Source organism: Hippopotamus amphibius, chromosome 12, assembly GCF_030028045.1.
Source record: "Hippopotamus amphibius kiboko isolate mHipAmp2 chromosome 12, mHipAmp2.hap2, whole genome shotgun sequence".
Classification (NCBI taxonomy): Eukaryota; Metazoa; Chordata; class Mammalia; order Artiodactyla; family Hippopotamidae; genus Hippopotamus; species Hippopotamus amphibius.
The window spans coordinates 79,628,203-79,641,666 of NC_080197.1; the positions used below are offsets into that span (position 1 = coordinate 79,628,203).

Sequence of the window (13,464 nt, forward strand, 5' to 3'; positions counted from 1 at the left end):
ATAAACTTCCCTCTTAGAACTGCTTTTGCTGCGTCCCATAGGTTTTGGGTTGTTGTGTTTTCGTTGTCATTTGTTTCTAGATATTTTTTGATTTCCTCTTTGATTTCTGTAGTGATTCCTTGGTTGTTTAAGAGTGAATTGTTTAGCCTCCATGTGTTTGTATTTTTTGCAGTTTTTTTCCTGTAATTGATATCTAGTCTCATGGCGTTGTGGTCTGAGAAGATGCTTGATATGATTTCAATTTTCTTGAATTTGCTGAGGTTTGATTTGTGACCCAAGATGTGATCTATCCTGGAAAATGTTCCGTGTGCACTTGAGAAGAAAGTGTAGTCTGTCGTTTTTGGATGGAATGTCCTATAAATATCAATTAAGTCGAGATGGTCTAATGTGTCATTTAAAGCTTGTGTGTCTTTATTTATTTTCTGTTTGGATGATCTGTCCATTGATGTAAGTGGGGTGTTCAAGTCTCCCACTATAATTGTGTTACTGTCGATGTCCCCTTTTATAGCTGTTAGTATTTGCCTTATGTATTGAGGTGCTCCTATATTGGGGGCATAGATATTTACCATTGTGATATGTTCTTCTTGGATGGATCCCTTGATCATTATGTAGTGCCCTTCCTTGTCTCTTTTAATAGTCTTTACTTTCAAGTCTAATTTGTCTGATATGAGTATTGCTACTCCAGCTTTCTTTTGACTTCCATTTGCATGGAATATCTTTTTCCATCCCTTCACTTTCAGTCTGTATGTATCCCTTGGTCTGAAGTGGGTTTCTTGTAGGCAGCATATAGAAGGGTCTTGTTTTTGTATCCATTCAGCCAGTCTGTGTCTTTTGGTTGGAGCATTTAGTCCATTTACATTTAAAGTGATTATTGACATGTGTGTTCCAATTACCATTTTCTTAATTGTTTTGGGTTTGTATTTGTAGGTGTTTTCCTTTTCTTGTGTTTCCTACTTAGAGAAGTTCCTTTAGCACTTGTTGTAAGGCTGGTTTGGTGGTGCTGAATTCTCTTAACTTTTGCTTGTCTGGAAAGCTTTTGATTTCTCCCTCAAATCTGAATGAGATTCTTGCTGGGTAGAGTATTCTTGGCTGTAGGTTTCTCTCTTTCAGGACTTTCAGGATATCCTGCCATTCCCTTCTGGCCTGCAGAGTTTCTGTAGAAAGGTCAGCTGTTATCCTGATGGGTTTTCCCTTATATGTTGTTTGTTGCTTTTCTCTTGCTGCTTTTAATATTTTTTCTTTGTGTTTAATTGTCGTTAGTTTGATTAATATGTGTCTTGGTGTATTTCTCCTTGGGTTTATTCTGTATGGGACTCTCTGTGCTTCTTGGACTTGGTGAATTATTTCCTTTCCCATGTTGGGGAAGTTTTCCACTATAACCTCTTCAAATATTTTCTCAGACCCTTTCTTGTTTTCTTCTTCTTCTGGGATGCCTATAATTCGAATGTTGGTACGTTTATGGTTATCACTGAGGTCTCTGAGGCTGTCTTCTAGTCTTTTTATTTTTTTATCTTTTTCCTGCTCTGTGGCGTTTATTTCTCCCATTCTATCTTCCAACTCACTTATTCGTTCTTCTGCCTCAGTCATTCTGCTGGTTAGAGCATCTAGAGTATTTTTAATTTCAGTTATTTTGTTATCCATTGCTGTTTGTTTTTCTGAGTTCTTATGAACTGTTTCTTGTACTTTCTCTATTTTGTTATTGAGATTTTGTATCATTTTTACTATCATGACTCTAAATTCTTTTTCAGGCATTTTTCCTATTTCCTCCTCATTTATTTGGTCTTGTGGGTTTTTTTCCTGCTCCTTTGCCTGCATGGTGTTTCTTTGTTTCCTCATGGTTGTCCAAGCTTTTGGGGTTGCTTGTCCTGGTGATAGAGGTGTTTATAGAAGACTGTCCAAGCCTCAGACTAATGTCCAAGTATTGGAGTAGACGAATATTCAGTCTAGGAAACACATACATGTATAAGACACACAATTATTGAATCCGTTAGGACATAAGGCTCTAGAAAGACCTGACAGAACCCCAGTGTGCTATCAGATATTCAAAGAGAAACCCAGCAGAAATTAACAACTGAAACAGAACAAATCAGAGACAAAAGCAAAAGCAAACAAACAACAAATAACACGCTACACATACAAACATCGATCCAGGGAGATTTTGTAAGCTAGGATCAAATATAGAAATGAGCTGGAGTACCACCAGAGAGAATGGAGATTCTCAGAATGTAATTAGACAACTGTACTAAGAACTAAGATAAAGACAAAAGCCTAATATTAATACCAAGGCAGTGCATCATCTGAAGAATAGAGCAAGGAGTCTGAGCAGACCAATAGTGTTGCTTATAAGTATGTTAAGATAAAATACACTTAAAATGGCTGGAAGAAAGGGGAACAGAAGGGCGTAATGTGGTTGGAAATATGCAAAGAAAAAGAAAGGAATAGAAGTGTATAAAAGAAAGGGATGAAAGGAAAGTATGAAAGATATTTTGTCCGTACTACCAAAAACTTACCTAGATATAGAAGTATATAAAAAGGCAAAAAAAAAAAAAAAAAGAGTAAAAAATATCCTTAAAAAATTATGTTGTAAAACTTGTAGATCCGTTAGGGCTAAGATCGTATTTAATAAATCAAAAAAAAAAAAAAAAAGAGAGAGAAAGGAAAAGAAAAAAAAAAAAATCCAGAACTGATCCCCGAATGGACCAGTTCAATAAGTATTGATACTACTATTTCTGTTTCCTTAGCGTCTCAGCTGTAAGTGTCCTTCTCCTTGCCTTGGGCTTTTTTTTTGCGTTATTCTGTGACCAGCAGAGGTTCCTTTATTGTTCGTCTGTAAGCCTCAGTGTGTGGGGAGGGAGAGGGTACAATAGTGGCTCCTTCTCCTGGGAGTGGGTGAGCAGTGGCGCACTGTTGTTTCAGTCAGGCTTGGAGATGCCTGCTGCAGAGGGCGCTGGTGGCTCAGGCGTACACAGAAAGTCTTAGAGTTGGGGCTCTCTCGGGGTTTTTTCTTTTTGATGCTGGTTTTTTTTTTTTTTTTTTTTTCTCTCGGCAGCCTCCCTGCTGCTGGCGTTGCAAGGAGTTTTAATCTAGCCCCGCCCGAGCGCCTGAGGGTGGTTGTTATCCCTGCGTGCCTTAGGTGGCCCGCAGGGCGTCTCTCCGCTGCCTGTTGCAGAGGCACCGAAAGAGAGGGAGAGGCTATGCGCGCGGCTCCTCCCCCCCGCCCGGGAGCCTGCAGCCTCCAGCCGCCATTATGGTCGGGCAGCTCTCAGGGACCGGCACTCCTCTCCGCGGACCTCCTCCCTCCTGTCCTCTCGGTCCGTCACCCTACCGGCAACAATGTTTCTCCCCCTGAACCAGCTCTCCGGTTCCCACGCTCCCGCTCCTGGACCCTCCGTTCAGCCGCGGATCGATGTCTGGGTCCGGGAACGCTGAGCTGCGCTGCGGACCCTCCGTATGTTTCTCACTCCCTCCCGTCTGCCACAGCTCCGCCGCTTCACCCTCTTTGAGCCCTCGTAGATGCCTCCCTACCGGCTATGTCAGGCTCCCCGCAGCCCTTTCTGGTGTCCGAGGCCGTCTGCTGGTGTTCAGCTGGTTCTCTGTGGGAATGACTGCGTCCTTCCGTGCATTCCCAATGCATCTGTGGAGAGGGATGCACTCCACGTCTCTCTACTTCGCCGCCATCTTTTTCCTGGTGTAAATTTTTTATGGAGGAATTGGATTGTTAAAAATTGTCTCTGTAGTGTATATTTATTTTTTATAACTTTTTGTAATTAATGCTACTGAGCTGATTAATCCCAGATCTTTGAAACATAGTCTTGTATTTCCTGCATGTACAAAATCAAGGATGCTCTTGGATGCTCAAATGTTGAAAAGCCAACAGATATCTTCCCTCTGCACATTCTAATTTCCCCATTCAACTTTTCTAATATTTATGGCAACATCTTTATCCTAGTGGTCCAGGCTTCTTGTTATTCACATGTCTTTTTCTTTTCCTAGACTGTGCTCCCTAGCACTATGCCTGAAGCTTGATAAATATTTGAATGAGTTAAGGAAAATTGTGTGGTAGCAAAAAAAAAATTGTGTGGTAGCAAAAAAAAATTGTGCGTCTTGAGATTCTTTTTCTGGCTCATATACCTAGTGGGTTATCAATAGTCTGTCAGTAGATAGAAATAAATTTAGAGTTTTTAAAAAGTTTTTGATGAAATTCATATAACATAAAATTAAACTTTTTAAAGTATACAATTCAGTGGCATTTATTACATCTGTAATGTTGTGTAACCACATCTGTCAAGCTCCTAAACATTTCATCGCCTTAAAAGAACACCCCATACTCGTTCAGCAGTTACTCCCCATTCCCCTTCCCATGCAGTATATTTTCTCTTTAATTGCACATGGTCTAAGTTTTTAGGCATTTTCCTTTTAAGTTTAAAGTTCTCTTTTCCCATCATTGTCTGTTTCAGTTTCTGATCCTCAAAGCAAAGGCAGCAAGAGGTAAAGTAGAAAGAGCACTAGAATTAGAGTAGGAGTCTTGTCTCTGCTCTGACTTTGACCAGCTGTGATTTAGGGCAGGTAGATCCCCTTCTCTGGGCCTCAGTTCTCCATGTGTAAAATAAGCAGTTGGACTGGCTGATCTCTAGGATTTATGGATGGGGTTTTTTTGTTTGTTTTTTTTTTTTAACTGTTGTAAGAACATACAAAATGTATCATTTTAATCATTTTTAAGTGTATAGTAACGTTAAATATATTCATGTTGCTGTGTAACCAATCTCGAGAATTCTTCATCTTGCAAAACTAAAACCCATTAAACAATTCTCCATTCTTCCTTTGCCCCAGCCTTTGGCAACCACCAACTACTTTCTGTCTCTAAGGATTTATCTGATCAAGGTATTTCATATAAATGGAATATAAAATATGTTTGTGTTTAGCTGCTTTCACTTACCATGTTTTCAAGTTTCGTGTTGTGGCATGTATCAGTACTTCATTCCTTTTTATGACTAATATTTCGTGGATGTACCACGGTTTTTTTATTCATTCACTTGTTGATAGACATTTGGGTTGTTTCCACCATGAACATTTGCGTACAAGTGTTTATCCAAGTACCTGTTTTCATCCCTTTTAGGTGTATATTCTACCTGTGAGTAGAATTGCTGAGTCATATGGTAATTCTGTGTTTAACTTTTTGAGGAACCACCAAACTGTTTTCCATGATGACTGCACCATTTTACACTCCCACTAGCAATGTATAAGGGTTCCAGTATTTCTACATCCTTGCCAGCACTTCATTTTTTGTTTGTTTTCGTTTTCTTAATAACCATCCTCCTGGGTGTGATATAGTATCTCATTTGATTTGCATTTTCCTAGAGAGTAATGATGTTGAGCATCTTGTCATGTGCTTGCTGTATATCTTTGGAGAAATGTCTGTTCAACTCCTTTGCCCATTTTTTAATTGGATTGTTTGTCTTTTTGTTGTTGAGTTGTAAGAGTTCTTTATTTTGTAAGCTAAACCCTTATCAGATACATAACTTGCAAATGTTTTTTCCCATTCTGTATGTTCTTTTCACTCCTCAATGATGTCATGTGATGCACAAAGTTTTAAATTTTGATTAAGTCCAGTTTATCTGTTTGGTTGTTTGTTTTTTTTTCCTTTGTCACTTGTGCCTTTAGGCTCCTATCTAAGAATCCATTGCCAAAAGCAAGGTCATACAGATTTACCCCTAACTTTTCTTCAAAGAGTTCTGTAGATTTAGCTCTTTTATTTAGATTGTTCCATTTTTTAGTTATCTTTTGTGTATGTGTAAGGTGTGGGATCCAGCTCCATTCTGTTGTATGTGGATATCCAGTTGTCCCAGAACCATTTGTTGAAGAAACTGTGCTTTCTCTGTTGAATGATCTTGACACCCCTGTCAAAAATCATTTAACTGTAGATGCATGGGTTTATTTCTGGACTCTTCATACTATTCCATTGTTCTACATATCTTACCTTGTGCGAGTACCATGCTGTTTTGATACTACAAAACATAGCTTTGTGATATGTTTTAAAATTGGGCAGTGTGAGTTCTCCAGTTTTGTTCTTTTTTGATATTGTTTTGGCTGTTTGAAGCCCCTTGCAATTCCGTATGAATCTGCTGTTTAGCTTTCCATTTCTGCAAAAAGACTGATAGATTTGACTATACAGGTACAATCAAAATTCTGTCTGTAGATACAATGTATCTGTGGGTCATTTTGGCTCATATTACCATCTTCACTATATTGTTATTCAATCCATGAACCCATCTCTCCATTTTATTTAGGTGTCGTTTAATTTCTTTCAACAGTGTTTTCTAGTTTTAGTGTATAAATCTTTTCACTTCCTTGGTTAAATTTATTCCAAGTATTTTATTCTTTCGGATGCTGTTGCAAATGGAATTGTTTTCTTATTTTCCTTTTCAAGTTGTTAATTGTTGGGGTATACTACACAATTCATTTGTGTGTGTTGATCTTGTACTCTTGCAATTTTGCTGAATTCTTTTATTAACTCTAGTTGTGTGTGCATGTTTGTATGTATTCTTTAGAATTTTCTGTATATAGGATCATGTTATCTGCAAAGAGAAGTAGTTTTACTTCTTCCTTTCCAGTTTGGATACCTTTCTTTTTCTTGCCTAATTAATCTGGGTAGAATTTCTAGTACAGCATTGAACGGCAGTGGTTATTCTTGTCTTATTCCCAGTCTTAATGGGAAAGCTTTCAGTGTTTCACCACTGAAGTATAGCTGTGGGTTTTTTGTATATGCTCTTTATCATGTTGAATATATTCTCTACTATTCTTAGAGTATTTTTTTTTTAATCATGGAAAGGTGTTGGATTTTGTCTGATGCCTTTTCTGTATCAGTTGAAATGATTGTGTTGTTTTCCCCTTTGTGCTATTAATGTGGTATATTATCTTGATTGATTTCCTTATGTTGAACCACCATTGCAATTCATGGATAAATCCTACTTGGTCAGAGTGTATAATCCTTTTTGCTATGCTGTTGGATTGAGGTAGCTAATATTTTGTTGAGGATTTTTGCATCTGTATTCATAAAAGATATTTGTATGTAGTTTTCTTGTGGTGTCTTTGGTATCAGAGCAATACTGGCCTCATACAATGACTTATGCCAAGTATTTCCTCCTTTTCTGCTTTTTGGAAGAGTTTGAGGAAGAGTAGTGATTGACATCTAGAATATTTAGAGAACTCCCAAAACTCAGCAACATAAAAACAATGCAGTTTAAAAATGGGCTAAGTATTTGAATAAACATTTTTTCAAAGAAGATATAAAAATAACCAATACACACATGAAAAGATGCTCAACGTCACTGGTCATTAATGGAACACAAATCAAAAGCACAATAATAACCACCTCACACCTGTTAGAATGGCTGTTATCAAAAAGACAAGAGATAAGAAGTGCTGTGGAGAAAAGGAAACCCTTGTGCGTTGTTGGTGGCAATATAAATTGGTGTAGCCACTATGGAAGACAGTATGGAGGTTCCTCAAAAAATTAAAAATAAAACTACCCTATGATCCAGCAGTTCAGCTTCTGAGTATTTATCCAAAGAAAACAAAACACTTACTCGAAAAGATAATATGCACTCCCATGTTCATTGCAGCATTATTTATAATAGCCAAGACATGGAAGCAACCCAAATGTCCATTGATGGATGAATAGATAAAGAAGATATGGTGTATATATCTACAATGAAATATTATTCAGCCATGAAGAAGAAAATCTTGCCAAAACCGTGGATGGACCCTTGAGGGCATTGTGCTAAGTGGAATAAGCCAGAGAAAGTCAAATACCATATGAGCTCGCTTATATGTGGAATCTAAAAATACTTTAAACAAAACCAAAACAAATGAACAACACCAAAAAGCAGAATTCATAGATAAAAAGAGCAGATTGGTGGTTGCCAGAGGCAGGGCTGGGGGCACGGGGGTATCAAATGGGTGAAGGTGGACAAGAGGTACAAACTTCCAGTTGTAAAATAAATAAGTCTTAAGAATGTAATGTACAGCATGGTGACTACAGTTAATGATACTATACTGTATATTTGAAAGTTGCTAAGAGAGTAGATCTTAAAAGTTCTCATCTCAAGAAAAAAATTTGGACCTTTGTGATGGACGTTAACTATACTGTGGTGATCATTTCACAATGTATACATATTTTGAATCATTATGCTGTACACCTACAACTAATATAATGTTATATGTCAATTACATCTCAGTAAAAAACAATGACTAGAATTACGATATGGTCCAACAATTCCATTTCTGGGTATATACCCAAAAGAATTGAAAGCAGGGTCTCGAAGAGATATTTGTACACCCATGTTCATAGCAACATTATTCACAATAGCTAAAATGTAAAAGCAACCCAAGTATTCGTCAGTGGAAGAATGAATAAACAAAATGTATATACGTACAACAGAGTATTTTCCAGCCTTTTTAAAAGGGAAGGAAATTTTTGGTGTATGCTACTACAACGTGAATGAACTTTAAGGACATTATGCTACCTGATATAAGCCAGTCACAAAAAGACAAATATTGTATGATTCCACTTATGTGAGGTACCTAGTGTAGGCTAATTCATAGAGACAGAAGGTAGATTGGTAGTTTTCAGGGCCTGAGGGGGAAATGGAGTGTCATTGTTTAATGGGTATAGAGTTTCAGTTTTGCAAAATGAAAAGAGTTCTGGAGATGGGTGGTGGTGATGATTGCACAATAATATGAATATATTTAATACCACTTAAGGTGGTAAATTTTACGTTATGTTTATTTTATCGTAATTTTTTTAATGAGGGGGGAATCCAATGTGTTGAATTTTCTCAAAAAATAGAGTGGAAGAATCAGTGTCCAGTTCCTTTTTTGAAGCCAGCAGGATACCAATACCAAAATCGAGGATATAGCAAAAGAAATTTATAGAGCAGTGTCCCCCATGAATATAGATGCAAAATTTCTTTACAGGATAATTGCTAATTGGACTCCAGGCATCACAATACATCAGTACCAAATAGAGTTTATCTCAGGATCACAGAGTTGGTTTAACATAGGACGAATCAGTGTTATTCACCACATTAACAGAATAAAAGAAAAAAAACCATATGATCATTTCAGTATATGTAGGAGCAGTATTTGACAATTCAACATCTATTCCTTACTAAAAACTCTTAGCAAACTAGGAATGGTAGGAAACTTCCTCAAACTGATATGAGCATCTGTGAAAAAACTTTACGTCACTGTTTCCCCTGAGATTAGGAATGAAGCACAGATGCCAGCTCTCACCACTTATATTCAGTATTGTTCTAGAGGGCCCACCTATAGCAAAAAATGGGGAAACTAGTAAAAGGCATAAAGATTGGAAAGGAAGAAATAAAACTGCCCGTTTGCAGATTACGTAATTGTTTACATAGAAAATTCCAGTGATTCTAAACAAGGTTAATAAGGTCATAAGATATAAGATTAATAGATAATAATCTATTATATTTTATATAGTTTATCATTTTATAGATGTGAAAGAGATACATGCTAGCCTCCACTTTTCCCCTATATTTTTTCTGTCCTTAATAAGTAATAATTTAAATTATTCTCTTATCTTTCATTGTTTCTTTATACATATATAAGCTTATATGTATGTATATATATGTGTATATGTATTTATACATGTATATTCTTTGTTTTTCTTCCAGTTTTAATGAAATACAATTGACATTTCCCAACATTTTATTCTGAAATTTTTGAATTATACAGAAAGTTGAAAGAATTATAAATACATGGACTCTGCCTAGATTCTTTAATTCAGTAACTTTTGTTGCATTTACTTTACCATGTATGTTCATCTAGTCATTCCAGATTGAGTTGCAGACATCAGTAGTTTCACCCATAAACCCTTCAGTACGCATTTCATTAAAGTTTCAATATTTGTATACTTGATTTTTCCTTACAGTAAAATTTACAAGCAGTGAAAAATATAAATCATAGTTGTATCATTCAGTGAGTTTTGACAAAGTCATTCACTCGTGTAATCAGAACTGTTAAGGTATAGAACATTTCCATCATCTCAGTAGATGCCCTTACACCTCTTCCTAGGCAGCCCTTTCCTCACCCTCCAGAAGTAATTCTGTTTTTATATTTTTTTTAAACCATAAAACCAACTTTCACCATTGGTTTTCTTTGATTACCTCATATCCCACCCAAGTGAAGCAGAATTTCATTTTTTGATTTATTTTCAAGTTTTCATATTAGTTTCTGTATTAGCTTTTTAGCTAAACTTCCTTGTGTGTGTGCATTTTAAATATCTTTTTTAGTGGTTGGTTTAGATACTGCATTTATATCTTTAACTTTTCACAACATGCTTAGGGTAGATACTGTACAATTTTAGGTAAAATAAGGAAACTTGCAAAAATGTAGGCCCATTTACCTCTAGTACTTATACTTTATGCCAAAATTTTCGTTCTTTAAAAATATTTATTTGGTTGCACTGGGTCTTAGTTGCGGTAGGCAGGCTCCTTAGTGGCGGCTTGTGGGCTCCTTAGTTGTTGCTCACCGGCTCCTTAGTTGTGGCATGCGAACTCTTAGTTGAGGCATGCATGTGGGATCTAGTTCCCTGACCAGGATTTGAACCAGGGCCCCCTACATTGGGAGCAAGGAGTCTTAACCACTGAGCGACCAGGGAAATCCCTATAATTTTCATTTTCATATGTTACATTTATATATTGTATAGATCTGTAATACAGTGTTATAAATTTTCCTTTAAGTAGTCATATGTAACATAAAGATAGTAATAGGAAAATGTACACTTACCATTAGTGCTCTTCATTTTTTTCCTGAATATTTCCAGATAAAATAGCATCTGAACTCAGTTTATCAGAAATTTCCGTCCTGTTCTTTTAGCATTAACCTGGCTGCTTGGAATCTGCCACAGATGCACATATTTCAGAGGTCAGCCAGCAATTTGGGCAGAGTGAATACACAGAACTTGGAGCTCCCTTTTTATAGCTCCTTTCTGGGATTCCCACCCCCACCTCCACCCCATTTACTTTCTAGATCTCTGCTTTCCAACAGAACTTTATTTGGTGAAGGAAATGTTCTATAATCTGCACCATCCAAAATGGTAGCCACTTGCTGCATGTAGTTGTTGAGCACTTGAAATGTGACTAGTGCAACTGGGAAATGAATTTTTTTTATTGTAGTTAATCTAATTCATTTAAATATACATATTCTCATTTGTATAGTGGATGTTGTATTGAACAGACTGTCATTGTAGAAAGTTCTATTGAACAGCACTGTTTTAGACACTACAGTTATCTTGAACTCCATCCTCATATTCATTTTTCAGCCAATAAAGCTATAGGTTTCTGTCCAGCTTTGAGCGCCCTGCACAGACCAGTGCTTTCCCTTTTCCCTTGTGTGTACTCCCTTCCAGTGTATGCCTGATTTTGATTGCTCTCCACAGCCTTCAAGTAGTTGTTGTGTGTGTGTGTGTGTGTGTGTATTTACAGAGTTTATAATTATATCTGCATCCAGTAAGAGTTGCTCCACCATTTAGCAGAAGTCGAACTCTACCTCTTAACTTTTAAATCATTTTAGCAGTGATCTAATTTTAAGGAATTTATTTTTTGTGCTTTGTTATCAGAATTTGCTTGCCAACTTCTTATTATCCTATCCCCTTTAACCTTACTAAAAGTAGCACTAACCTAAGGTTACTGAATCTTAATATTCTAAATTTGATATTCCCATCTCAGATATGCTAGAATTTAATGGAGTTCTTCAAAGCAGTAAATGCATATCATTGATAACCTGTTTGGTGCACCTTGCCTTTTCTAGGTACCTGAAAAGGTTTAAGGTGATGAAGATCAAAGTTCTGAGAAGCTGGTGCCGTCAGATTCTTAAAGGACTTCAGTTTCTTCATACTCGAACGCCACCTATTATTCACCGGGATCTTAAATGTGACAACATCTTTATCACTGGCCCTACAGGCTCAGTCAAGATTGGAGACCTAGGTCTGGCAACCCTGAAGCGGGCTTCTTTTGCCAAGAGCGTGATAGGTATGTTTCAGGTGTAACTTGCAGTCTAACTGGCTTTCTGACATTCCTTTTATTTAGAAACCTGACCCTGTCAGAGCTTTTATTATGTGAAGTAAACCTTCAGAAATTCATAGCTTGTACCCAGAAAGTGATATGGAGTTCTCTATATTTATGTTTCTAGAATCATCTTGAAAAGACCATCATTGTTTGGTAAAGTTACATAAAGAGAAGTAAGGTGAACTTTGTTGACAAAACCTTATGTAATAACTATCAACCTTACTGTGTCATTTTATTGATACTTAGTATCATATACTTTAAATAAATTATTTAGCTTTATTTTAAAATGTGAAAATATGATGGTTCATTATCAACTTTTTTCTTACTCCTACTCTTCAGACGATATACCTATAAAACAGTTTTCAGCCTGAGTACTATTGACATTTTGGGTTGGACAGTTCTTTGTTGTAAGGACTGTCTTGTGCATTGTAAGATGATTTAGCAGCATCCCTGGTCCTTCTCACGGGATGCTAGTAGCACGCCCCCTGCCCACTTAACCCCAGTTGTTACAACCAAAAATGTCTCTGGACGTTGCTGGATGTCCCCTGTGGGGTAAGTTGCCTCTCTTGAGAGTCACTGATCTAGAGAACAAGGCTGTCCTTTCAGCCTTTAACTGTATGTTAGAGAGTTGCAGCTGGAAAAATAACTTAATGCTTATTATTTTATAAGCTTTCACTTTCTGAAGAGGATATGACAATTTGAAAACCTGATATCTTCACAGTCTGCTCTCCCAAAAGGTGACAACAACGAGAAAGCCATTCATTTTTAAGTGGGCTAGAATCCTATGTTTTAGTAAGAAAAACATAGAACACCAGTAATTTGCATATCCTTATAGTGTTCCTGGGAAAAGCGTTGTTTAAAGCTGAATTTCTTTTTTGCCTTCCTTATAAGGAAACAGTTCTCTGATTGTCTATGGAATATTTATCTCTGGCCCAAGAGGGTTTTTTCTTCTTTCCTTTTTATTTAAACCACAGTGTGCAAGCTTGATCTTAGAAATGTCCTATAATTTGAGGTATCTGAGCTTAATTTCTCTGGAAACATTGGAAACCTGGTGTGTGGATTCATATGTACTATGCTTATAATTCAGTTAGAGAACTCAAATGCATACTGAATTACTTGTGTGTGTGAGTGGGTGTATCTATAGGATGTCCCTCACTGCATTTCTTACATCTGCAGTAGGTTTGTGTACTGCAGGTGGGATGGTAAGTATGTGAAGAAAAGGGCCCTGGTGAGTGGCCTTTATAGACAATTACACTTTATTATTTTGAAAATGCATTGAGTATCAGATTTTTTACTGCAAAGCCTCCTTAAAAGTGAAGCTGATCAGATGGAATGTTAATGGCAAGAGACTAGCTGTTACGTAAATGTTAAC

General features: G+C 36.8%; 1 protein-coding gene across 9 annotated transcripts in view; it reads left to right on the forward strand.

Annotated features, from left to right (window-relative positions):
• The window catches only part of WNK1 (WNK lysine deficient protein kinase 1), a 144,421-nt gene that overhangs the window by 63,175 nt on the left and 67,782 nt on the right, over positions 1–13,464 (forward strand). For all 9 annotated transcript variants that reach the window (XM_057701781.1, XM_057701773.1, XM_057701777.1 and 6 more), the window contains exon 3: positions 11,836–12,056. In XM_057701781.1, the coding sequence (XP_057557764.1) occupies positions 11,836–12,056 (221 nt within the window). The remainder of the gene's footprint in view (positions 1–11,835; positions 12,057–13,464) is intronic.